The sequence below is a fragment of the Marmota flaviventris genome, chromosome 2 (genome assembly GCF_047511675.1).
Source record: "Marmota flaviventris isolate mMarFla1 chromosome 2, mMarFla1.hap1, whole genome shotgun sequence".
Taxonomy (NCBI): Eukaryota; Metazoa; Chordata; class Mammalia; order Rodentia; family Sciuridae; genus Marmota; species Marmota flaviventris.
This window is the reverse complement of record NC_092499.1, coordinates 175,988,657-176,016,358: the sequence shown is the minus strand read 5'-3', so window position 1 is coordinate 176,016,358 and position 27,702 is coordinate 175,988,657. Positions and strand designations below refer to the sequence as shown.

At 42.5% G+C, this 27,702-nt stretch overlaps 2 protein-coding genes across 3 annotated transcripts in view; both read right to left on the bottom strand.

The window, feature by feature from the left end:
* LOC114106959 (signal-regulatory protein beta-1-like) overlaps positions 1–27,702 on the bottom strand; it is a 355,204-nt gene that overhangs the window by 168,850 nt on the left and 158,652 nt on the right. The window lies entirely within an intron of this gene.
* LOC139704809 (signal-regulatory protein beta-1-like) overlaps positions 1–27,702 on the bottom strand; it is a 39,903-nt gene that overhangs the window by 10,647 nt on the left and 1,554 nt on the right. The window contains exon 2 of the mRNA XM_071609116.1: positions 13,300–13,653. Within this exon, the coding sequence (XP_071465217.1) occupies positions 13,300–13,653 (354 nt within the window). The remainder of the gene's footprint in view (positions 1–13,299; positions 13,654–27,702) is intronic.

Here is a 27,702-nt window from a genome sequence, read left to right as displayed (position 1 = left end):
GATGGACTTCATTACCCTAAGTACATGTATGAAGACATGAATGGTGTAACTCTAATTTTGTAAAACCAGAGATATGAAAAATTGTGCTCTATGTGTGTACTATGAATTGAAATGCACTCTGCTGTCATATACAACAAATCAGAATAAAAATGAAAGAAAATAACCCATTTGATAAATGGGTAAATGAGCTGAGCAGGTACTTCTCAAAAGAGGATAGAGAACAGAGAAAGGAGAACAAGGAAGGAGAGTCAGGATGGGAGGGAAAAGGGGAGGATAAAGAACGAGATCATAAACTGAAATTGAATTCCATGCATGTATGACTTTGTCAAGATGAACCCAACTACTACGTATAACTATGAAGTTGTATTAAAGATATGTCCAACTAAATTTTTTCTAAAAAGGACAAGGAGCCAAAAAATCTAAGAAAAGGTTTTCATCATTCTTAACCATCAGGAAAATGCAAATCCAATCCACATTGTGATTTCATCTTACCCCAGTCAGAATGGCAATCATCAAGATGCAAATACTGAGGTCACTTTGTGATCCTGCATTCCCTACCCCTATGATGTGATGTTCTGAGAAGTGAGCTGATGGCAGTGCTATGCACTTGAATCTCCTACTCTTGTGCTAACTAAACCTCTTCTCTTCCTCTTCTTCTAAAAAAAAAAGAATATTAACAATAAATACTGGTGAGGATGTGGACAAAAAAACCCAAACCTCATACTCAGTATTAGTGAAAATGCAAATTAGTAAAGCTACCATGGAAATCAGCATGGAAGTTCCTAAAAAATCTAAAAAGAGAACTATCATTTGATCTAGTTACCGCATTCTTTGGTATTTATCTGAAAGAATTAAAGCCAGCATACTGTAGAGATACATGCACACCCATGTTTATCACAGTACAACTCACAGTAACCAAGTTATGAAATCACCTAGTTGTCTGTTAACAGATGAATGGATAAGGAAAATGTGCTATTACAACCCAAGGAAATAATTTGGTTTTTGCTACCGGTGATTGAACCAGAGAACCTAAACCAATAAACCACATCCTCAGCCCTTTTTTAGCATTTTATTTTGATAAATGTTCCTGCTGTGTTGCTTACTGTGGGGACAGGTGCATGGAGTACAGTACACATGGCATATATTAAGGATGTCTGAGTGGCAGGCCACTCACCTCATGCTAGGCATGTGAGTGGCAGGCTGGTTACCCTGTAGGCACAGCCCTGGGCATGAGGTCATGTGTTGCAGTCCCTGAGCTTACTCCATGGCCCATTCCTCAATTGATACCATGGGGCCCTCCTATCTACCCATTGTCACATGGAACGATTCCATAATAATTGCATGGGATGGTCCAGGGCTCCTCCTAACCATAGCTGGAGGATTTACATATGTTAACAGAAGCCACACTCCATCTGGGTGTTTCCAGAACATCAAGACCTGGACACCCAGAACCATCAACCAAGATGAAGGAACTAACTCTGGAGGAAAAACCTTGAAAGCAAAGGACTCAGCAATGTAAATGGACCTCACATAACGTAACCTGGAGTGATATTAAAGGTCTTGTTGACCAAGCCACCAGATTGGCTCCTTTGTCTGGTGGCAAGCCCATCCCTAGGCCTATGATGTTGGTCCTATGGTGTGCAATGCTCACTGCTAACAGTGAAGCCTCCGATCAGCTAATTTGGGTGCTGGCTGTTTCTAATTGGGAAGGGCTTTACCCAAGCTCTTCTCTAATAATTCAAACTTTATTGATCCTGAATTGTTCATCCAGGAGGTAAACATACCCTGGGATACCAGCATTTCAATACTTACTCTGCCTATTTGTTTCTCCAGAGTAGATAATAAAACCTATAATCCAGACAGTCCCCTCTGTTTTGCTCTTGCCAATGAAACTATTGTAGTTAACTATAAGTCATATGTTGGGATGTCTCTCACTGACCTTATAGTCAAAGCTACCTATAGCCATGGACTCCCTCATGGCAAATGCAAGAAACCCTTGCTGCTAACATGCACAACAATGCTTTTTGGAAAGCCCCCCTCAAATAATGAGAGCATCCCATGGTATCAATGTGTCACAGCCATATCTTATCTCCTTGATAAGAGGAATTTCTCTGTGGAGGAACAACATCTACGTGCCTGGGCAGGCGCAGTTCCCTGGAATGTAACTGATGTGCCCAAAACCCATATAGGCTACTGCAGTAACTGCTACATGGAACAAGCCATTACCAACCATTTTGCAAGAAATTAGTATGGAATGATGGATATCATGCCAATATTACTAGCTGCCAGACCCATCAAATGGGCAGCAGCCAGCTGGATGAATGAGTCTTTACTGAGTCCAGTCCCTGACCACGGATTTGCCTTTGTGACAAATTGTACCCATACCCACTAAGCACAAGCTTCTGTTACACCAGCCTTTGCCATATTAATAATCAATGATACTGATAGCATAAATGTCACTCATACAGAGATCCCTTGTGCAGTCAGTACATCCTTCTGGTTCACAAATTGTCTAACTCTTGCTATGAAAGCTGAACATATATTTATCCTCAGCGTGCCCCCAGCAATCTGGCTTCCAGTGAACCTGTCCAGAGAGTGGAGGAGTCCATGGAACATGGAGATGAAGAATCTTCTGAATGAGATCCTACACTGAACAAGGCATGCAATTAGCTTTATCATCACTGCCATTATTGCCCTGGTAGCCGCCATCGCCACCACAGCCACTGCCACTGCTTTGCTCACTCAGAGTATCCAGTCTGCTCAGACTGTAAACAATTTGTCTACTGCCATGGCAGAAGCCTTTGCCATTCAAAATGACTTAAACAAACTATCCTGAGCTGCTATTTTAGTCATTCAATAAGAAACAGACTTCCATCAGGAACAACTAGATAGTCTGTTTATATTTCAAAGGCTCACTTGTGACCCTGAATTCCATAGAATTTGTGTCACCCAATTTGCTGTATCTGAAAATGTAGCCTTACACTTCTCCAATTTTTCTCAGTGTATTAAGGGCGCTTGGGGTGCTAACTATGTTATGACTATGCATAAACTTACTAAGGCCTAATTGTCAAAATCAACGAGACCAAGGGGTCTATCTTGACAATCTCTTCTATTTTTCAGGGATTAACTGAACATTGGAAAAACCTGAGAGCCAAGTTAACTAATCCTTGTAATGCTATTATCCTGACCCTAAGTTTATGATAGTGATAATCTTTTCTTATTGTGTTGTGAGATGCCTATATAACTATGTAAAGTCCACCGAATGAAAAACATCAATGCTGGCTAAAGTCCTTGCAGCACAGTCAGAGTTGGGAGATATGGAGACAGGTGCATGGAGCACTACACACATGGCATATGTTAAGGGCATCTGAGTGGCAGGCCACTTTCCTCATGCTAAGCACATAAGCAGCAGGCCACATACCCCATAGGCACAGCCCTGGGCATAAGACCATGTGTTGCAGTCCTGAGCTGGCTCCACAGCCCACTCCTCGGTCACTGAAAGAACAGCTAGCAGAAATTGCATTGTCTACTGCCTGTAATCTGCTTAGCTACTACCTGAGTTTATATACATGGTAACTGTAAAATAAAATCAGACCTACTTCCTGCTTGGTCCCTGGAGGTTTTGATCAGTGACTCTGCAGCCACACTCTCCTCTACCCTGTTCCATGGACCTCCTTACTGAATGAGAGAGAGAGCCCACACACCTTAAGGACTCACTGAGGCTGGCTTTGAACTTGCAATCCTACTGCCTCAAAATCCCAAGTTGCTAGAAATAAAGGCATGTGCCAGCATGCTTGGCATACAAAGGAATTTTATTCAACCATGAAAAAAAGAAAAATTATGTCACTTTCAGGAAAAGGAATGGTACTGGAGACCATTGTGTCAAATGAAATAAGCCAGATTCAGAAAGAAAAGTACTGTATATTTTCTATCTGGAAGATACAGGAGAAATATACCATGGTATCATGTCTGTAGAATAGAGACCATTGATACAGAGGAAGAAAAGGAAACTGGGGAAGGGGGAAAGAAGGGTACAGATAGGTCTTATGGAGTGAATTTAATCATATTATACACATGCATGAATATGCCACCAAGAAGCCCATTATTCTGTATAATTAATATGAATACCCCAAAAATGCAGGAAAAAAGAAGAGGAAAATGAACAAAGCACCATAATGTCTTTCACCATGTCTCCCCAACCAGCAGAGGTGGGACTCCCCTTTGCAAAGGAAGGTTGAAGAAGAATGTCCAAGTAACTTCATCACAATGGATGTCAGCATCACGGCTGTTGGAAAGGTTCACAGTCAACACAGGCTTGCAGCCCAGTTATGGGAGCAGCCTGGAGTCTCCACAGTAGCTGTGCATTGGAAAAGGATCTCACATCATCTCCCCACCAACCCTAGAACCCAGACTGCTGTAGCTAGGTGCCATCTTAAAAAGTGAGGTATTGTATAAATTTGTACTGCTTGGGGAGAACAAAAACCACCGTCTATACCCCACTCTGGTACCCTACAGAAAGCCACCACATCAACACCAGTTGTTGCATTCTCACAAATCCAGGTAAACCTAGCAGACCAGAGGTGATCCCAAAACTCAGGTGTGCTCTTTGCCCTGTTTTCCAGCAGATGGCTGTGATAGCTCAGTGGGGAATGAATGGGTAGCTCCCTCCAGAACTAAGAAAAGAGCACTCGTCCTCAGGGGTTATGAGTACAGCCATGTGTGTGTGGTTTTGTGCCAATGCCAGGACTGGTACCCAGCTGGTACTGGCTACCATTGTGCCCCTATGCCATGTCTATGTGCTCTACTCATGTCTATCAGCTCTACTAAGGAGGCTGATAGAATGCTCAAAATAGGGGGCACTGTGGTTTCACTCTGCTCCTCCCTGTGCAGTGTATGGTGTCAACCATTGCCTGGTCTGTGGGCAGGTATTTATGACCCCCATGTTCTGCTGAAGCTGCTTATGCCAGAGGATATTGTCAACAACAGAGTGACAGAGAAGTTGTCCATCACCCAACTGATGCCATCACCCCCATTGTTGAACATGCTTCAGGATGGCCATCCCTTATCCAGTGCTGTGTGAACCTGAATCCTAACAGAGTGTCCTCACCTGTATGGTCTCACCTAGAAAGAGTGGGCCTGCTTAACTCCGCTACAGTATGCACTTTGCCCAAAGTCAATCTTACAGCCCAAGTACTATGGGAGTCCATATTGTGGTCCTCGGCTGGAAAAAAAGGCAGCATTACATATCAAACCAGCAAGACACATCTCCAGGAAAAAGCCTTTTACTATATGAGGTTCACCCCATCAAACTGGGACAAGTAACAACTGATCCATCAGATGCCCAAATCCTAATATAGGAGCATATGAAACATGATAAAGATCAAAATAATTCTAGCAATCTATCTAGCAATAGATTCCAAAGAAACTGATTTTGAAGAAGTACCTGATAAAGAATTTGAAAAATTATAGAGAAGATCAATGATATTCAAGAGAATACAATTATAAATATACTTGCACCTAATGGTGGGATTTCCAATTTGGAAACCCAGATTTGTACTGAATGGGGAAAAGCTGAAAGCTGTTCATTCAAGATATGAAACAGGACAAGTATGTTCACCATCATTGCTAATATTCAGAACAGTATTGGAAGGTTTAGACAGAGTATGAAATCAAAAGACAGAAATTAAAGTTGTAAAAATATGGTAGAAATTGAATGATCCCTGTTCATGGTGGGACTCTCTATAAGCAAATGTCTAAAGCTTCCACGAAGAGATGACTAAAACTTAACGAAATCAATAAAATTGCAGGACACAAATTCCATATACAAAAACCAGAAGCATTTTTATGGATCTATAAAGATTTTTGAGAACTAAATCAGAAAAGTAATCACTTTTACAATAGCAACAAAACACACACACACACACACACACACACACATATATATCTTATGAATAAATTTACTAAAGATGTAAAAGATTTCCACAATTAAAATTACAAAACATGATTAAAGACATTAAAAAAAATAGGAAATGGGGCTGGGGATATGGCTCAAGCGGTAGCGCACTCGCCTGGCATGTGTGCAGCCCGGGTTCGATCCTCAGCACCACATACAAACAAAGATGTTGTGCCCGCCGAAAACTAATAAATAAATATTTAAAAATTCTCTCTCTCTCTCTCTCTCTCTCTCTCTCTCTTTAAAAAAAATTAAAAAATAGAAAAGCTGCTTTTATGGTTTGTGTCTCTAATGTCACCTGAAATACTGATATGTTTAGGCAACTCAGGGGTGTGCAGAGGAGAAATAATCAGATTATGAGAGCTATAACCTCATCAGTGGATTAAAAGATCAGAGTAGATTCATCCATTTAATGGATTAATACTTTGTATGAAGTACTGGGTCTTAATTATAGGCAGGTGGGATGTCCGTGGAAGATTAGATCATTGAGGGTGGAGTCTTGAGGACTATATTTTCACCCCCGTCCCTCCCCCCATCTCTCCTTCCTGGCTGCCATGTGCTGAACAGCTTTCCTCCACCATACCTTCTTGTCATGATATAACAAACTGCTTCACCTCCATCCCAGAGCAATGAAGCTGTCTGAGAATGGATTGAACCTCTGAAATGTTAGCTGAAAATGAGCTTTTGTTCCTTTAAATTGTTCTTGTCAAGTATTATGGTCATAGAAGTAAAAAGATAGGTAATATTCCCTCCTGTGGTCATGGATTAGAAGAATTAATATTGCTCAAATGTCCATACTACATGCTTTATGCATGTAAGAAATATCTTTCTGAATCACTTAAAATAGACAACTACCACATGTTAATGTGGACTAAAGTACAATGAAATATTAAATGAATATTAAATATTAATATGAACATATTCAGATAAACAATAGTTAATATGGCACAGCATATGTTAAAACCACACATTCAAGTATTAAAATTAATTACCCCAAATCAAATATATGACATGGTGATTGTCACCTTTGCTTCTTCATTTTAATGGTCAATTTCACTTATTATTATGGCTCCAAAATAATATAGAGCAGATCATGGTGTCTTACTATGATACTTTGTGGCCACATTACCAAGCTTCCATACTCAACCACAAAAATTATTAAAATTTTTGATTGTACTCAAAAACAACTTTATACCCAAATGCCTTAAAAACCAGCATTCTACAGTAGCACAGTAAACACATCAATGTTTATAGCAGCTCAATTCACAATAGCTAAACTATGGAACCAACCTAGATGCCTGCCATTCAACAGATAAATGGGTAAAGAAAATGTGATATATATACATAAGAGGATACTACCCAGCCTTTTAAAAAAAATATCATGCTAAGTGAAATAAGCCAATCTCCAAAAACCAGAGGCCGAATATTTTCTTTGATATGTGGATGCTAATTCATGATAAGGTGGGGGGGCACTAAAGAAGAATAGAGTTACCTTAGATTATGTAGAGGGAAGTGAAGGGAGGGGAAGAGAAGAAAGGGGATGTGGGAATAGGAAGTAGAGTAGAATGAAACATACACTATTATTATCATTATTATTATATGTATATGTATGACTTCATGACCAATGTGATTCTACAACATGTCACTCAGAAAAATGAGAGATTATACCCCTATGTATATCAAAGTGCATAAATGTATTCTACTGTCATGTGTAACTACATAAAACAAATAAAAAATTAAAAATTAAGAAAATAAATGAGATTATGGTATTTGCAGGTAAATGAATGTAGTCTATCATGCTAAATGAAATAAGCCAATTCCAAAAATCCAAAGATGAATATTCTTTTTTATGTGGATGCTGATCCATAATAGGTGAGGGGCTAGTGAAGAATAGAGAAACTCTGGATTGGGCAGAGGGGAATGAGGAAAGAGGAAGAGGTGTGGGGGTAGGAAGGATGGGGGAATGAGATGGACATTATTACCCTATGCACATGTATGATTGCATGAACAGTGTGACTCTGCATCATATACAGTCAATGAAATGAGAAGTTGTGCTCCATTTGTGCACAATGAGTTGAAATGCATTCTGCTGTCATGTATAATTATTTAGAACAAAAAAAAAGACCCCTAAAGTGCAAGAAGTAAAACCAAGAATCAACAAACGGGATGGAATCAAACGCAAAAGCTTCACAGCAAAGGAAATGATCAAGAATGTGAACAGAAAGCCTACAGAATGAGAGAAAAATCTCTGCCAACTGCACCTCAGATATATCATTAATCTCCAGGATATACAAAGAACTAAAAAAATTAACACACACCACACAAAAAAGGAAATTCTAAAAAACCCAAACAATAGATGAATAAATGAGTGAACTGAACAGGCACTTCATGTTAGAAGAAATACAATGGTCAAAAAATATATATGAAAAAATGTTCAACATCACTAGCAATTTGGGGAATGCAAATTAAAGCTACATTGAGACTCCATCTCACTCCAGTCAAGAAGACAATTATAAAGAATACCAGTAACAATGAATGTTGGTGAGGATGTGGGGAAAAGGCACACTCATACATTGCTGGTAGGACTGCAAATTGGGGCAACCCCCCTGGAAAGCCGTATGGAGATTCCTTAGAAAATTTGGAATGGAACTACCATCTGACTGAGTTATCCCACTCTTAATATATACCAGAGGACTTAAAATCAGCATACTATAGTGACAAGGCCACATCAGTGTTTATAGCAGCTCAATTCACAATAGCTAAGCTAGGGAACCAACCTAGATGCCCCTCAAGAGAAAAGTAGATAAAGAAAAAAATATAAAAATATATACATAATGTGATATTACTCCGTCATAAAGAAGAATAAAATTATGGCATTTTCCAGTAAATTGATGGAACTGGAGATTATCATACTAGGTGAAATAAACCAATCCCAAGAAACCAAAGGCCAAATATTCTCTCTGGATGCTAACCAATAACGCAGGAGAGTAGGAATGGGGAGTATGAAGTTCACTGGATTTGAATTAAGGGAAGGGAGCAGGGGTGGGAATACGGTAGATAGTAGAATGAATTGGCCATAAGCTTCCCATGTTCATATATGATACAGCCACAAGAATGGGAGGTGGCACTCCATGTTTGTATAATATGTCAAAATGCACTCTAGTGTCATGTATATCCAGAAAGAACAACTATAAATTTTTAAAAACCCAACACATACCCCTTCAATCAAGCAAAGCCTAATTCCTATTGGAGTCTAGACCACTCACAAGGACCATAAACTGCCTCATGGCTTTGGAGGCAAACATCTGCCCCTCGTGGCTTTGAGTTACATATCATGAAAATCTTTATTGCACACACATCAGATAGAGCATTAATCTCCAGGATATATAAAGAACTCAAAAAACTTCTTGAGTGACTTCTTGGCTCTCTGGGACTTAGATACTCCAAAAACTCACCACCACCCAAGATCCCCACAGCTGCCAAAGCATCATCAGGACAGGACAGAGCAAAACCTAGACGTTCTGGTGTGTACCACATAAGATGGGGTGGCTTCCCCATGCTTAGTCCCTTACATGAAGCCTGGGTATTAGAGGTATTACAGGTCACCTCCCATGAGGCTCCTTGGCTAGCTGTGGAGCCCTAAGAATTATCCCAGTGGGCAACAGATTAGATAAGGTAGAGGGAAGGAAGATTTCATTTATTAATCCTCCTAATAAAGCTCTCTGGGTGCTGTGCTCATCCCTGTGTGGTGTCCCTACCCTCCTGTCTCTAGGCAAGCGCAGCTGTCCAGCCAGACAGTGAAGACCATCAGCCCACGGCTTCTCCAGGCCTGAGGTCAGAGCCTTCCTCTCAGCACCAGGGCATTGCTATGAATCTGGGCTCAGAGTGGAACCTGTGGACATGTCTCACTCTTTTTAATATATTTTAAAATTTCTGTTTCTGCTTGCCTACCCTGGAAACTTTACCACTGAGGGTGACCATTTATAGAAAGAAATGCAGGTGACAAATGGCACTAGGATACCATTAGGAACACAGTTACAAAGCTGTCCATGCTGCAACGTGGCCTAGTGCCACATCAGTGGAATGGGGTGGTTGGCATATGTCTTCCCAGGCCACATTGGGCACAGTTGGCTTTGGAACACTCTGGTGATGCTTCTGGAAAATGAGCAAAGACCTGGGCATGTTGGCCTACACCTATAGCCCAGCAACTGGGGAGGCTGAGCAGGAGGATTGCAAGTTCAAGGCCAACCTGGGATACTTAGCAAGAACCAGCCTCAAAATAAAAAAATATAAAGGGCTAGAGACATAGCTCAGTGGTAAAGCAAACTTGGGGTGAATGCCCAGTATAAAAACAAAACTAAACTAAACTAACAAACCTGAGAAACCCAGATCCATCCTCTTCCATAGTTAGATATGAATTCAGCCCAATTGTTTTCCTTTAAAGAAATATACCATCAGTTTAATCTGGGACAAGGCCTGAGTTTGAGGAGGAGAGGATGAAGAGCTGCTTCTCTGAATCAGGGCTTCCTTGGTCACTTTTATATTAGAAACACAGGTCACTGAGTGCTGAGGAAGTTATAGGAATAAGTTCATAACTAATGACTAGTTTCAAGATATGCAGACTCAGGTCCCTGAGCAGGTCCTGAGGCACTCATGTGAGACATCAGGTGGCTGCTTGCCTGTGGACAGGTCCTTTGGTGTCTCTAGATTGCTCATCACCACCCAGCACTTTCTACAGCTGTCGACAGGCAGCAAATATCATGAAGGTTTGTATCAGCAAATGTTGACCTCCCTGCCTGACACGCATTGAACACTGGGAGGGCACCATATGGAGGGTATCACTGAAGAAGTGGAGTCACCCAGGACCCAGGAGCCTGGAAGTCCCTATAGAGGTTAGGGACTCTAGTCAGTGACCCTGTTGGTCACTTATCAAGAGATGCTCAGCATCCTAATGCTAGCCTGAGCCCTCGGAGCCCCCCAGCTCTTGAATCCCCACCTGCCCTGTGAGGGAGTCCTAGTGAGAGGCCATTATGGGACAAGGCTCAGAAAGGAGTGTGGCTGTCCAAGGTACCAGGCTGGGGAAGAGGGGATAGAGCAGACTCCTCTAAGATATGCAGGACCATTAATACAATGCCTGTCCTTTTTCTGCTGAGCCTCAGTGTCCCCTTCTGTAGAGTGATTAAAAGCATCACTCTGCATAATGAGGGTGAAAGCAAGGGATGATTTTGGTGTGCAGTAGGTGCCTAATAAATGACACTTGTGGCTGCTATTGTCACACCTTCTGAAACCACACACTCATTGTTTAGCAACAAATGCAGTGAGGACCCCAGGAACAGTTTCCATCCTGTTCCTGGACTGCCAGGAGAACCCCAGTGAGAGGAGAAGCAGAAACTCCCTAATGATGGTGCACCACCTGTTTTCCGGCTCCCCTCCCCCAGGTACTGAGAGTCTACCCAGGGCCTCAGGCATGCTCAGCAGGAAGCACCACTGAGCTGCGTCCTCATCCTCTCCCTGTGTTCTTAAGAGTCCCCACAGGAAACAAGGTGCAAAAGTGCTTCTCACATCATGAACAGCATCGCAGGGGTTTCCTTTAGAGAAACTATTTCCAGAAAGTGGAGTGACAAGTGCCAGATGGGAGACCCTGCCACAGGCCCCAGGGAGCTAAGCCCAGCACGTGCTGTTCTGAAACACCCACACCTGAGAAGGCTCCCATGCTCTCCTTCATGGGGGACCAGCATAACCTGAGGAAGTACGTCAGAACTTTCCCTATGTCTTCGAGGCATCTAACTCAGGGCTTGTCAACCTTTGCTGTGTATTAAAACCTTCTGGTGTAACTATTTTTAATTACTCAGATGCCCAGACTCAAGTCAGACCTTTTAATGCAAAATTTCTAGGTGAACCCTGGGTCTGGAAGTTTTTGTCTTCAGTTTCCCACATGATAACTCTGCACAGCAAGTTGGGAGCCCCCGACCCCATCCACCACAACAGTAAGAACAACTGCAACATCCCCACACGAAGAAGTATTTTGCACTTGTTCAAACAACAGAGCAGCTCTGTGTGTCTTCTGGGGAATCTCCCTATAGAAAGAGATTATGGCTGACATTCAGGAGAAGTTCTCCAGTCAGTGTGGGCTTCAGGGTGTGATTGTGAGGGCTTCCTGAACCTTGGGAGATGGAGGGGGAGCCCAGCACGTGCTGTTCTGAAACACCCACACCTGAGAAGGCTCCCATGCTCTCCTTCATGGGGGACCAGCTTTACCTGAGGAAGTACATCAGTGCTCGCTGCCCAGTGAGTCAGGTCAGGGTCTGTATTGAGCCCCTCCTGTGCCCTGGCTCCTCTGTGGGGACAGTGTCTGTTCCCAGGGCAGCAGGAGCCTGGGCTGGAGTCAGGTCTGGGCTCTGTCCCCTCCTGGCATTAATGTGCTGTGTGAAAGAGGGCCTGCCTGGGCCTCCAGCTCCCCAGGTCAACAGGGGTGGGCACAGGTGTGAAGGTCCATGTGTGCTGACCACCTCAGCCTCATGGCTTAGGGAGAGTATGCAGAGCTTCTTGTAGGAAACACACAGAGAGGACCTGTTCTTCCTGAACTGGGACCCCTGTGTCACATACATGGAGACTATTGCCTGGTGAGTGTCCCAGCTCTGCTCCTACCCTACAGGGCCTGTGAGGGCTGGTCCCTGAGACACAGGGATTTCCAGGCAGACCCAGGGCAAAGGCCCAACCTCTTGGCAGCTCCTCCACCAGGGCCCCAGGTCTACAGGGAACCTGAGCCTATCAGAATCCTCCCAGGTGCTGTTCCAAGAAAGGAAGGAAGGAAAGCATGCCCTGCCCCCTCCCTGCTCTGGAGGGCCAGGTCCTTAGGGAGGGACAGGAACAGTAGCCTGTGGGAGGAGAACTTTACCTGCTCTGCTCCCAGCTGTTGCAGACAATCCACAGTGAAGTTTGAAACACAGAGGGCCTTTGTTATTGTGGTATAAAGAGGACTCACCCCCACAGGGCAGTGCTCACTAAATGTAACAGACATGCTCTGGCTCTGTGATTGGCAAGTCCCCCAAACCCTCAGAGCCCTCAGCTGGGGAGCCACAGGGCTGGGCCAGACTGGAAAAGGTCAGGGCTGTGGAGCAGGCAGGTGAGGGGTGCAGATGCCCCCCATTTTCCAGCCATGGAGCCTGGACCAAATAGCACGGCCTCCACAGGCCTCTGCCTCCCTGACCTGCAGAAGGGGTGACAGCGGGTCATGACATGAGCACCCAGTGCTGCTCCTGCTTCTCAGCTGTGGCCCCCAGGATGGAGGGCGTGACCCCTGACCTCCTGTCCCACCCCAGGGAGGAGGAGGCAGCTGTACTTACCTCGCACAGACAACTCAGTGCCTGGTCCAGACTTATACTCCTTATCAACAGGGGTCGATTTCTGGAACTTCACACAGTAGTAGGTGCCGGCGTCTGCTGGGGTGACATTACTGATGGGGATGGAAAAGTCCTTGTTGTCCCTCTTTGTTGTATCGGAGAGATTTGTGACTCTGGGGAAGTGGCCTTCTTTGAAGTTGTAGATCAACTCCCTGCCTGGCCCTGCCCCCTTAAACAACCGGGTGGGCCCCAGGGGGAGCAGGGAGGTCACAGTGCAGTGCAGAGTGGCCAACTCTCCAGTGGCAACAAACACTGACTTCTCAGGCTGGATCACCTGCAGCTCCTGTGCAGCCGCTCCTGGGGGGAGACACAGGGTGGTCACTGTTCATCCTGGGGATCCTCTTGGTTTATCACGTGGTATCAGCAAAGCCTGTCACTGACTGAGTGCCCACAGAGTGGCCTTGAGCTCAGCACAGGGCGTGTCCTCACACTGAGCCTCCCCTGGCCTGCACCTCCACACTGTGAGACACCTGCCCCTGAGGCCCAGAGCCCTGAGCAAGGTGGAGGGAGGGGACTTGAGGGCCTGAGCCCTCCCCTGAGCTCTCATGTGTCACCAACTATTTGTTGCTCTTCCCTTTCTGACCACAAGCTCACTAGCCCTTATGGACCATGACATTTGTGGACCTCCTGTGCCTCTTGGGTTTCCTGAGTTTTGGGGAAGTATGAATACAACTAGTGGGAAATGTATTTGACATGAGTCTTGGCTCAGCTTCCCTGTTCCACAGAGTTTCCAGCTCATGATGGGGTTCCCTCCTTCAGCCTGGAGTGATTGTGGTGCATACCGCAATGAACACGCAGCTCAAGTAAGAAATGAAACATTGCTGAAGCCCCTCACATATCTCCCCACAGTACAACCACCTTGTGTAAGTTTCTAATGCTGCTGTGACAAAGGACTGCACACCTAGTGCCTACAGCAACAGAAATCTATCATGTTATGATCGTGAACATCAGAAGCCCAAATTCGCTGCCACTGGGCCTCCACCCAGGGGTCCTCGTGAGAGCTGTTTCCTTAGGAGGCTGTTCCCTGCTCTCTACACCCAGGGGGCTGCCTGGGCTGCTTCCCCTTGTTTCCCATCCTTCTGTTTTTCCTTCCTCTTGCCTCCCCATCCCATGTCCTTCCCTAGCTCTTAACCTCCTGCCTCTTCCTCCTCAGGACCCTAGTGATCTATTGGGCCCCACCTGAAAAGAGACCAGCACTGTGAAGCAGCTGTCTCCAACATGCTCCAGGAAAATTGGGATGAAATGGAAAGAAAATCTAGAATATGATCAGCAAATTGAGAACATCAACAAAGAAAGAGAATGTATTAAAAAAACAGAAATTTGGGAGTTGATAGGCTCAATTAACTCAGAAGTTCACTGGAGATTCCACAACAGGTTTGAACAGGGAGTTGAAAAAAATCACAAAATGTGGAGCAGGACCCATTGACATTGCTGAGTCTGCAATTCAGGAGAAAAAAAAAGGAATATTAAAAAGAACATAAATCCATTCAAGATGTCAGAAAGGGCATTGACAAACATGAGAATCTCAGAGGTACAAAATAATAATAAAAGCTTATTTGAAAGAGAAATGACCTCCACAATCTTGAATATGATCAAGTATTTGAATGTTCTAATCCAAGATACTGAATAAACTCCAGGGACCATCAAGGTGAGCAGACCCACACTGAGGCCACTGGAAACCAATCAGCCAAAGCTAAAGTAAAAGAGAAAATACTGAATCAGAAAGAGAGGCCTGTCCACCAGACACAGGAGAGCTTCCTAAGGTTTTTATTAAGTTCTCAATGATGGGAATCAGAGGCAGTAAGATGATTCATCTAAAGTGTTGAATGGAAAAGGTACCAAGAATTCTATCCCTGGCACAGGGATAGAATTTCAACATAAATGAGAAATGAAGATATTTTCAGATAATAAAAGCTGAGTAGGGCACTACCTCTAGAAATGTCCTGCAAGAAATTCGAAAGGAGGCCATTAGGTTGAAATGAAAATATTGTAGATAATGAAGCCAAAGCATACCAAAATATAAATATCTTATATATGTTTTAAATTTTCTGGTGCCTCAATATCCCCACAAACAGATGTGAACAATTTATTCAGCCAAAAAGTACTCAACCATGAGTTCCTCTGTGGCTCTCCCTGGTCTACGATCTAGTGACATTCACACACCTGTGAAATCCCTCACAACATTGGCTTGTGTGCTCTGCAGGGACCCCAAGCAAGGCACTTGCCCAGGAGTTCTCTCTAGGAACTGTGTTCCTGAAAAATCCTCAATTTCTGGTGTCTTTCCAGGTGCAGTTCCCACAGTTATGTTGGGGTGATCCTTATGTTGCTCATCAGTGAGATTAACTCTCCCATTGACCATACAGTGGAGATGAGGAAAGGATGTTCTGAAGTCAGATGCAAAGTCCCTGGGGCTTGACCTATGACTTCTCATGCCTCACCCCAATGGCTCTGACATGTTGCACAGCTCTCTGAACTGCTAGCTTTATGGTGCACTGTTTTGTGCAGCTCTCTGTTGCTTTTTCAGAGAGCTCTAACACTCACCAGCTTACAGTTGCTTCTGTCCCAACTCCAAGAATGCATATTGGAATACCAGTTCCTAGCTTTGCCCCAGCTGCAGAATCATCCTACCATTGGAATCTGGTATTGGCTCTTTGCCAGTGCACTGTGTGGGAATGTGATTTGAGGAAGGACCTCTTCTGGAGGGTGTGTAGTTCCATGAGGTGCTGAGTGTCCATTGCTGAGTGCTAGTGTGAGAGTCAAGAGGGCAGAGGGCCACACAACAGCTGGATGAATCTGTTCACAGTGTCCACCATGTGGTGAGTGCATTGATGAGAAAGGTAACTGGTTCTCTTCCTTCTTGGCTCCACATGGTCCCCCTCCCAAGGACAGTCCTCTGTGACTCTCCCTAAATGTTCATGCTGCACTGCTGGAAGCCCCTTCTCTGCTGCTTCCTTGATGCTGCTGATCCCCACCTCCCACCCCGTCCATGGCTACTGTCCAAGGTGATGGGTGGCTCCTGGTACAAGAAAAACAGGGGAAGGAGCAATTTGAGCTCTCTCTCCTTCAGATGACCAAAGAAGAAATTTGAAGTTATAAATCACCCTTGAAAAATGTGGTTGGACTTTGAGGTGAAAGGCTAAGGGTCTCACCCTTAAAATTAAATGGTCACACCAGGCATAGTGGCACATACCTATAATCTCAGAGGCTTTGGAGGCTGAGGCAGGATGATCCCTAGTTCAAAGCCAGCCTCACAAAAGTGAGACACTAAGCAACTCAGTGAGACCCTGCCTCTAAATAAAATACAAAATAGGGCTGGGGATGTGGCTCAGTGGTTGAGTGTCCCTGAGTTCAATCCCAGGTAACTCTTCCCCCCCACACACAAAAAAGTTACATGGTCACAAATAAAGAATGTACAAGACATACTTGTGTCCACTATTGCTCCTCAGGATGATGACCCCTGTCCCTCTGCATTAGTGAACTTTGTAAGGTCTCTCAAATAATGAATGGATAAAGAAAATGTGCTACATTTACACAATGGAAATTGTATTCAGCCATATAGAAGAATGAAATTACACCATGTTCAGGAAGAAGAATGTAGCTGGAGATCATGATGTCAAGCAAAATAGGCCAAAAAAACTCAGAGAGACAAATAATGTTTTCTTCTGTATGTGGAAAATAGACAGGGGGAAAAACCTAGGGATCGTGAAAGTGAAAGGGAGAGAGGGAAAAAGAGAGGGAGAAAAGAGGGTACAGAGAAGTATTAGGGCATTAGGAGTGAATTTGCTCATATTATGGTATACACATGTATGAATATGCCACAGGGAAACCCATTATTTTGTAAAATTCATCTGTGCTCCACACTCCAAAAAAAAAGTACAAAAGAAAGAGAAATAAAACCCCCTAGTATTTTCTTAGCTGCACTCCAGGAAGAGAAGGTGAAACTCCCCTTTGCAGAGCAATAATGAGGGAAGTTCCAAGCTATGTCAGCGTCATAGCTGCTAAAAAGATTCACAGCCAACACAGGCTTGAGGACAGTTAGGGAGCAGCCTAGAGTCTCCACAGTAGATTTGTACTGGAAAAGAATGTCAAATCATTTCCCCACTAGCCCCAAAGTCCAGGCTGGGGTAGCTTGGTGCCATCTTTAAAAGTGAGGTATTGTCTGAATTTGTACTCCTTTGTGGGGCTCAAAAATATCACTGAATATCTCACACTCTGGTACCCCATGGTTGATGAATGAGAATGGAATAAAATAAGAAATCAATGATTTAAAAAAGAAGTTACTCTAACACCTGGAGAGAAAATATTACACCTTTGAGTCACAAATGGATAGTAGAAGAAATCAGAAATGAAAAAAAAAAACCACTTAAGAGGTAAATGAGAATAGTAATACAACATATCAAAAACTCTGGGACACTGTGAAGGCAGTGCTAAGAGGAAAGTTCATTCATTAAAAGAATAGAAAGTCACAAAATAAATAACTTAATATTACATTGGAAGCCCTAGAAAATAAAGAAAAAAATCAACACCAAACACAGTGCAAGACAAAAACTAATAAAATAAGAAATAAAATAAATGAAATTAAAACAAAAACAATTTTACACATTGAAAAAGCAAAAGTTTGGTCCTTTGAAAAAAGAGATAAATATTTTAACCGCTTAGCCAAGCTAACCAAGCAAAGGAGAGAGAAAACTCAAATTATAAAAATTCATGATGAAAAAGGAAATATTACAATGGACACTACTGAATTGCAGAAGATAATCAGAAACTGTTTTGAAAATATATACTTTAATAAAATAGAAAGTATTGAAGACATTGACAAATTTTGAGACACATATGATCTACCCAAACTGAATCAGATAGACATAGAAAATTCAAACAGCTCATTTTAAACAATGAAATTGAAGATGTCATCAAAAGCTGACCAACAAAGAAAAGCCCAAGACAGATGGATTCTCAGCCTAGTTTGAACAGATCTTCAAAGAAGAAACTAACACCAATGCACCTCAAATTTTTCCATGAAATAGAAAAGGAGGGAACCCTTCAAAACTCATTATATGAGGCTGGTATCACCTGGATACCAAAACTCGACAAAGACACATCAAGGAAAGAAAACTTCAGGTTAATATTCCTGGTAAACATAGATGCAAAAATTCTTAATAAAATACTGACAAATAACATTAAACATATATTAAAAAGATAATGCACCATGATCAAGTGAGGTTCATCCCAAGGATGAAAGGTTGGTTCAACATATGGAAATCCATAAACATTATTCATCATGTCAATAGACCTAAAGTCAGGAACCACTTTATTATCTCAATATATACAGAGAAAGCATTTGACAAGATTCAGAATAAATTCATATTCAAAACACTAGAAAACTAGCGATAGTGGGAACATACCTGAACATTTTCAAAACTATATATGCAAAACACAACACTAACACCATTCTAAGTAAAGAAAAACTGACAGGATTCCCTCTATAAACTGAAACAAGACAGGGATGCCATCTCACAACTTTTATTCAACATTGTCTTTGAAACTTTAACCAGAGCAATTAGAAGAAAGAATTAAAGGAATACGAATAGAAAAAGAAGCACTCAAACCAGCTCTGTTTGCCACTGACATAATTTTATATGTAGAAGATCCTAAAAATTACACCAGAAAACATCTCTCAGAAATTAATTCAGAAAACAGAAGGATATAAAATTAACATTCATAAATAAATAGTGCTCCTATATATCAGTGATGAGTTAACTTAAATAAAAATTAGGAAAACCATCCCATTCATAATGGTCTCAAAAATATTTGAAAATCAATCTGACAAAAGAAAAACCTCTACAATGAAAAGTATAAAAGACTAAAGAAAGAAATTGAATAAGACCTTTGAATGTGGAAATATTCCCCCCACGTTCTTGGATAGGCAGAGCTAATACTGTCATAATGGCTATATTACCAAAAGCATTATGCCTAAGTGCAATACATATTATAATTTCAATAATGTTCTTCATAGAAACAGAAAAAGCAGTCGTGAAATTCATTTGAAAAAATAAGAGTTCCATAATAGAAAAATAATTCTCAGCAAGAAGAATGAAGCAGGAGATATCACAATACCAGACCTTAAAGTATACTACAGAGCTATAGTAACAAAACAGCATGCTGTCAGAACCAAAACAGACATGAAGACCAATGGTAGAGAATAGAAGACAAACAGATACAGCCACATATACAGTTCTCTCATACTAGACAAGGCACCATAAACTAACATTTTAGAAAAGATATCCTCTTTGCAAGTGGTATTGGCAAAATTGGAAAACTTCTTGTAGGAAAATAAAGTTAAACTGCTATCTCTAATCCTGCACAAAACTCAACTCAAGTGGATCAAGAACCTAGGCATTACTAGAGATCTTGGCCCACTGGAATAAAAAAGTAAGCCCAACTCTAAATTATACCAGCTTAGGAAACAAATTCCTCAACAAGACTCCTGAAGTGCAAGAAGTAAAATCAAGAATCAATAAATGGGATTATATCAAACTAAAAAGCTTCTTCACAGCAAAGAGAACATCAAGAAGTTGAACAGAGATCCTACAGAATAGGAGAAAATTTTTGGCACTGGCACCTCAGATACAGCATTAATCTCAAGGAACATAAATAGTTCAAAAAACTTAACACCAAAACAAACAAACAAACAAATAACCCAATCAATAAATGAGAACGGAGCTGAACAATTGCTTCATAGAAAAAGAAATATAATCAGTCAAGAAATATGTGAAAAAATGTTCAACATCTCTAGCTATTAGAGAAATGTAAATTAATACTACACTGAGATTTCATCTCACTCCAATCAGAATGGCGATTATCAATAATACAAATAACAATAAATGTTGGCAAGGATGTGGGGGGAAAAGGTACACTAAACATTAATGGTGGAACTGCAAATTGGTGCAACCACTCTGGAAAGCAGTATGGAGATTCCTCAGAAAACTTGGAATGGAATCCCCATTTGATCCAGCTAACACAATTCACTGTTTATACCTGTGGGGACAAGTGCATGGAGTACTGCATACATGGCATACAGTAAGGGCATCTCAGTGGCCGGCCACTCCCCCTCATGCTAGGTGTGTGAGCAGCAGGCTGCTTACCCTGTAGGCACAGCTCTAGGCATGAGGCATGTGTTGCAGTCCCTTGTGTATGCTCCATGGCCCACTCCTCGATTGGTCACTGCAAGGATAGTTAGCAGATATTGCATTGGTGGCTGCCTAAAATCTGCTCAGCTACTGCCTGGGTATATATACATGGTAACTATGCAATAAAATCACACCTGCTTCCTGCTTGGTCTCCGGAGGTCTTGATTAGTGACTCCATAGTCACACTCTCCTCTATCCTGTTCCATTGACCTCCTGGCTGAACAAGAGAGAGCCCACGCAGCTGGTGCCTGAACAGGGACCTGAGGTGAGCTTACACAACAGGGTGTGGCCCCTCACAGAGCAGTGAGGAGGGGAAATGGGAACCTACCTAGTTCCACCAAAGACTTTCATATGCAAGTGCTGTGCACTCTCTTAGATACTAGAGGTTTAACCCTGAATAAGAGAGAAGCCCAGAGGTTCTGCGACATTGTGATTGAAACCAGTCCATGGATAAGTGCTGCTGATGTTTTTGATTCTAGGATGTGGGACAAGATAATGGCAAATGTGCAGCAAGCTGAAATGAAACAGGGTATACTTTACCACTATATTTTTTTTCTATTGTTACAGTCATTCAGCAAAGTTTAGGGGCCCCTGCAACAGATCCTTGTCATATAATGATAGCCCTGAGGGAAGATGAGTCTGTAAAAGACAAGTAGAAAAAAGTGGGGACAAAAATCTACCTTAAAGCAAGCAACTGTAGCTGGCACAGGAAAGTGGAAGCAAGAATCTACTACAAATCAAGCAACCACAACAGATACAGGAGGGAGAGAGGTAGAAAATAGTATCACTACCCTTCATGGTGCATGAAGAGGTGACCACAAATGGTGCAGGTGCACCTTCTACTGACCAGCAAAGATTATATCCTTCCCTAAGTCAATGGCAACTGCCTTCTTATGAGGTAATGTCAAAGCCAGCAAGGGACTATGACAGTTTAGAAATGACCAGGCTGCTGGACAGCCCAAGCCATGGTCACCCAGAAACCCATTCCAGGATTCCAGAGATCCTTTTGAAGATCTATGTAAGATAAGAGATGAAAAGTGGGGTAAGGGAGTACAAGCCTTCCCAGTCAACACGGCCCCCCACCACAGCATCCTGCCACTCAGTATCCACATGTAATGGATACCCTGAAGGAATTAAAGAAGGCAGTAAAAGAAGATGGGCCCTGGGGGCCATTTACAGAGCAAATGCTCAAATCACTTGAACTTAATTGCCCTCAAGACTGGAAAGACATGACTAGAGTGGCTCTTGAGCCCATAACATTTTGAATATGAAGGCATTCTTCTATGATGAATGTGAACAGCAGGAAGATCACAACCACACCACAAATGTCAACATCCCAGCTGAATGCTTGCAGGGAGAGGGAATCTACAGTTCCCCTGCAGTACAGGCTACAGGTCCACCAAATTATTTCAACTAGGTGAGGCTCTGTGCTTTGAGAGCCTGGAGGAAGTTACCAGCTGGGGGAGGTACGTTTCTGTACAGGGGTTAAGGCAGAAAGCCACTGAGGACTTGCCCCAGTTTATTGACAGGGTAAACAAGGCGGTGGAAGGGACGGTGTCTCATGAAACAGCTAGGGCAGGCTTAGCCAAGGAATTGATCTGGGACAGAATAAATAAGAAACATAAAGCAGCAATGGCACCAGTACAAAATGGCACACTGGATGACTGGATTTGGGCCATCCAGAATATAGGGACAAAAGTAGCTGAAACCTCTCTGCTGACCTTAGCCATGGCAGTTGCATAAAAGCAGGACTAAAGAGGCTTGCAGACAGCTAGTCAGAGATGGCAAAAAATGTGCATCTTTTCTCCCCATTGGCCCTTTAAAACCTGCTGGAGAGAATCCCCAAGAGTTAAGATCTAATGCTTTATGGCAAATGGATGTCACTCATTTTGCTCCTTTTGGAAATTTAACATATATTTATGTAATTATTGATGTCTATTCAGGCTGTGTAGTAGCCATAGCCTCTACAGGAGAAACCACAAAAATGGTTATCTCCCATCTACTTAAATGTTTTGGAATTATGGATGTTCCCATCTCTATTAAAACTGACAATAGGCCCCCTATACTAGCAAGACATTTTAAGCAGATTGCAATGATTGACATATACAGCACTTAACTGGGATCCCATACAACCCTTAGAATCAAGGCATCATAGAAAGAACACACAAGGAATTAAAGACCATGCTACAAAGGGGGGGAACCTATACCAAGTCCCCTCGTAATGCCTTGAAAATAATCTTATTTTCTTTAAATTTCAAAACTTTCTACAGAAATAGCATTGGGCACTATTATGTATAAAGCAACAATAATTGTTGGTGAGGATGTGGGTTAAAAGGTACACTCATCTACTGCTGGTAGGACCACAAATTGGTGCAGTATGGAGAGTCCTTGGAGAACTGGGCTTAGAATCTCCATTTGACTCAGCTGTCCCTCTCATCGGTCTATACCCAAAGGACTTAAAAACAGCATACTGCAGGGACAAACCACATCAATGTTTATAGCAGCACAAACAGTAGCTAAACTGTGGAACCAACATAGATGCCCTTCAATAGATGAATGGATAAAAAATAATGTGTATATTATTTTATACATAAACACAATGGAATATATTGTGTATATGTATGAAATAATATATACATTGTGTATATATAATATTCCATTGTGTACATATTCCATATGGAATATATACACAATGGAATATTACTCAGCAATAAAAGAGAATAAAATCATGGCATGGAGTTAGATGGATGGAGTTAGAGAAGATAATGCTAAGTGAAGTTAGCCAATCCCCAAAAAAACAAATGCCAAATGTTTTCTTTGATATAAGGAGGCTGATTCATAGTGATATAGGAAGTGGGAGCCTGAAAGGAATAGATGAACTCTAGATAGGGAAGAGGGGTTGGAAGAAAAGGGAAGGGGCTTGAGGTAATTAATAATGGTGGAAACTGATGATCATTACTATCCAATGTACATGTATGAAGACATGAATTGATGTGACTATACTATGTATACAACCAGAGATATGAAATATTGTGTTCTATATATGTAATAAGAATTGACATGCATTCTGCTGTCATGTATAAATAAAGAAATAACATTGGGGCATAAGTATTGGGCCCCCCTCATGGGGTCCTTCCATCTACCTATGGTCTCATGGAAGGATTCCATAACAAATGCATGGGATGGTCCAGGGGCCCCTCCTAACCATGGGTGGAGGATTTACATGTGTTACAGAAGCCTCACCCCATCTGGGTGCCTGCCAGAAAGTCAAGCCCTGGATACCCAGAACCACCAACCAAGAAGATGAAGGGGCTAACTCTGGAGGAGAAACCTCACAAACAATGGACTCAACAATGCAAATGGACCTCACGCAAAGTAACCTGTGATATTAAAGGTCTTGTTGAACAAGCCACCAGAGTGGTCTCTTTGCAGAGTGGCAATCCCATCCCTGGGCCTATGATGATGGTCCTAGTGTGTGCAATGCTCACTCCTAACAGTGAAGCCTCCCATGAGTTAAATTGGGCTTTGGTCACTAGGCCACCATTTTAGCAGTGGCTAGTTGGGAAGGGGCTTTACCCAAGCTTTTCTCTAATAATCCAACCTTATTGATCCTGAGTAATCCATCCAGGAGGTAATCATACCCTGGGATACCAGCATTTCCATACCTACTCTGCCCATTTGTTTCTCCATGGTAAATAATGAAACCATAATCCAGAAGTCCCCTCTGTTTTGCTCTTGCCAATGAAACTATTGTAGATAACTATAGTAAGTCATATGTTGGGCTGTCTCTCACTGACCTTAGAGTTACAGTTAATGCTACCTATAGCCATAGACTCCCCCATGGCAAATGCAAGAAACCCTTGCTGCCAACATGCCCGACAACACTTTTTGGAAAGCCCCTCTCAGATAGTAATAGCATCCCATGGAATATATGTGTCACAGCCATACCTTATCTCCTTGATAAGAAAAATTTCTCTGGGGAAGAACAACATCTATGCACCTGGATGGGCATAGCCCCCTGGAATGTAACTGATGTGTACCAAAACCATATGGGCTACTGTAGTAACTGCTACATGGGACAAGCCATTACCAACCGGTATGCAGGAAATCAGTATGGCATGATGGATATCACGTCAATATTACTAGCTGCCAGACCTGTCAAATGGGCAGCAGCTGGCTGGATGAGTGGGTCTATACTGAGTCTAGACCCTGACTATGGATTTGCTTTTGTGCCAAATTATACCCATACCCACTAAGCACAAGCTTGTGTTACACCACCTTGTACTGTGCTAATAATCAACAATACTGATAACATAAATGTCACTCATACAGAGATCCCTTGTGCAGTCACCACATCCTGCTAGCTCATGAATTGTCCAACCCCTGCTATGAAACCTAAAACTATATTTATCCTCAGGATGCCCCCAGCAATCTGGCCTCCAGTGAACCTGTTCAGAGAGTAGAGGAGTCCATGGGACATGGAGATGAAGAATCTTCTGAATCAGATCCTACGTCAGACAAAGCATGCAATTAGCCTCATCAAGGCTGGGGTTACTGCCCTGGTAGCCGCCATCACCACCACAGCCACTGTGGCTACTTCGCTCACTCAGAGTATCCAGTCTGCTCAGACTGTAAACAGTAAACAGTTTGTCTACTGCCATGGAAGAAGCCTTTGCCATTCAAAATGACTTAATTAAACTGTCCTGAGCCACTATTTTAGTCATTCAGCAAGAACTAGACGGCCACCAGGAACAACTAGATATTCTGTTTATGTTGCAAAAGCTCACTTGTGACCCTGAAATCCATAGTATTGTGTCACAAAATATATTGTATCTGAAAATGTAACTTGACACTTCTAATTTTTCTCAGTATATTAAGGGAGCTTGGGATGCTAAATATGTTATGACTATGCATAACCTTACTAAGGCAATAGTCAAAATCAATGAGACTAAGGTGTCTATCTTGACAACCTCTTCCTTTTTTCCAGGGGTTGACTGAACATTAGAAAAACCTGATAGCCAAATTAAGTAATCCTTATAATGCTATTACCCTGGCCCTACTGTTCAAAATAGTGATAATATTTTCTTGTGTTGTGAGATGCTTATGTAACCATGTAAAGGCCACGAAATGAAAAACAGCAATGCTGGCTGAAGTCCTGGCAGCACAGTCAGAGGGGGGAGATGTGGAGACAAGTGCATGGAGTACTGCACACATGGCATATGTTAAGGACGTCTGAGTGGCAGGTCACTCCCCTTGTGCTCAGCTTGTGAGCAGCAGGAAAAAGACACAGCCCTGGGCGTGAGCCATGTGTTCCAGTCTCAGTGCTTGCTCCATGGCCCACTCCTCGATTGGTCACTGCAAGGACAGTTAGCAGACATTGCATTGAAGGCTGCCTGTAATCTGCTTAGCTACTGCCTGAGTGTGTGTGTGTATGTATGTTTATATATATATATATATATATATATATATATATATATATATATATATATATATAGTAACTGCGCAATAAAATCAGACCTGCTTCCTGCTGGTCTCTGGAGGTCTTTATTAGTGACTCCGCAGCCACACTCTCTCTACCCTGTTCCAAGGACCTCCTGGCTGGAGGAGAGATAGCCCACACAATATTCTAAGAACATTAAATCAGCAACTAAAGTGACACAGCCACATCAATGTTTAAAACAGCTCAATTCACAATAGCTAAGCTATGGAACCAACATAGGTGCTCTTCAACAAATAAATGGATAAAGAAAATATGGTTCATATATACATAATAGAATATTACTCAGCCATAAAGAAGAATGAAATTATGATATTTGCCAGTAAATGGATGGAACTATCATTCTAAGTGAAATAAGCCAGTCTGAAAGAAAAAAAAAAGCCAAATGTTGTCTCTGATATGCAGAGGCTACCACACAACAAAGGAGGATGAGGACAATGAGAAATAAAAGGAAGTGAGCAGGTGTAGAAATAGGAAAGTCAAAATGAATCAGACATAAATTTCCTATATTCATATATTATTGCACAACCAGAGTAACTTCACAGCATGTAAAACCACAAGAATGGGAAGTTATGCTCCATATATGTATAATATGTCAAAATACAGTCTAATGGCATGTATATCTAAAATGAACAAATTTTAAAAATTTTTTAAAAAGACCAACACACACCCCTGTTATTCCATTTAAGCAGCATTCAGAAATTCCCCTTGGAGGCACTGGACCACTCACCAGGATCACAAACTGCCCCCTGGCTTTGGAAAATTCTTCCCCTCACAGACTTGTCTACATATCATGAAAACAACAGATGTCTGGTGACCCCTTGGCTCTCTAGGACTTAGATGCTCCATAAACACTGATCACCTCAACTGCTCCTGACAGCTACGAAAGCATCATCAGGAGAAGATAAAGCAAAAGCTAGACCATCTGGCCTTTCCCACTGGCAGGATGGGGTGACTTCCCTAGGCTTAGACCCTTACACAAAGCCTGGGTATCAGGGGGTTCACCTCCCACCAGGCCCCCTGGCTAGCTGGAGCCCTAAGAATTAACCTAATGGATGTAATGGAAATTTGTGGACTATAGGAATGGCACAGCCACCTGCCATACACTCTGAAACTCAGTGGGATGTGGCTACCTTCCACCCCTTAACCAGAGCCTCCCTCTAAAGCATGGGACCCAAGGACAACACACCTTGCAAAGCCCAAGCAGCCTCCTGAGCTCAGGGCTATTCACCTCTCTGCTCCACACTTGGAAGTGGCTCCCATTTCAATCACAGTGAGAGGAACACCCTTGAATACAGCAGGGACATCTGCTCTCATGCCCTGTGCACATGGGGTTTCTCTATCAGGAAGCCCTTCTGCCAGAAAACCTCATGGCCACTCCTGCCCCTCCTCTTAATCTCTGCTCAAATTCCCCTTCTCAGTGATGCCCACCCAGACCACCCCATTTGCAGTGTCTCTCCCACTCATTCTCCAATTCTCTTATCCCGCTTATTGTTTTAAAGTCACATTGATCACTGTTCAACATGTGATATGATTTACCTCTTTATAGTGCATTGTCCCTAGAGGTACCTTAGCTACACAGGGCAAATCCTTTGCCTCTTTTTACACTGCAAGATTCTGTAACAGTTCCTGCACATGTAGGTGTACAATAATTGTGTACTT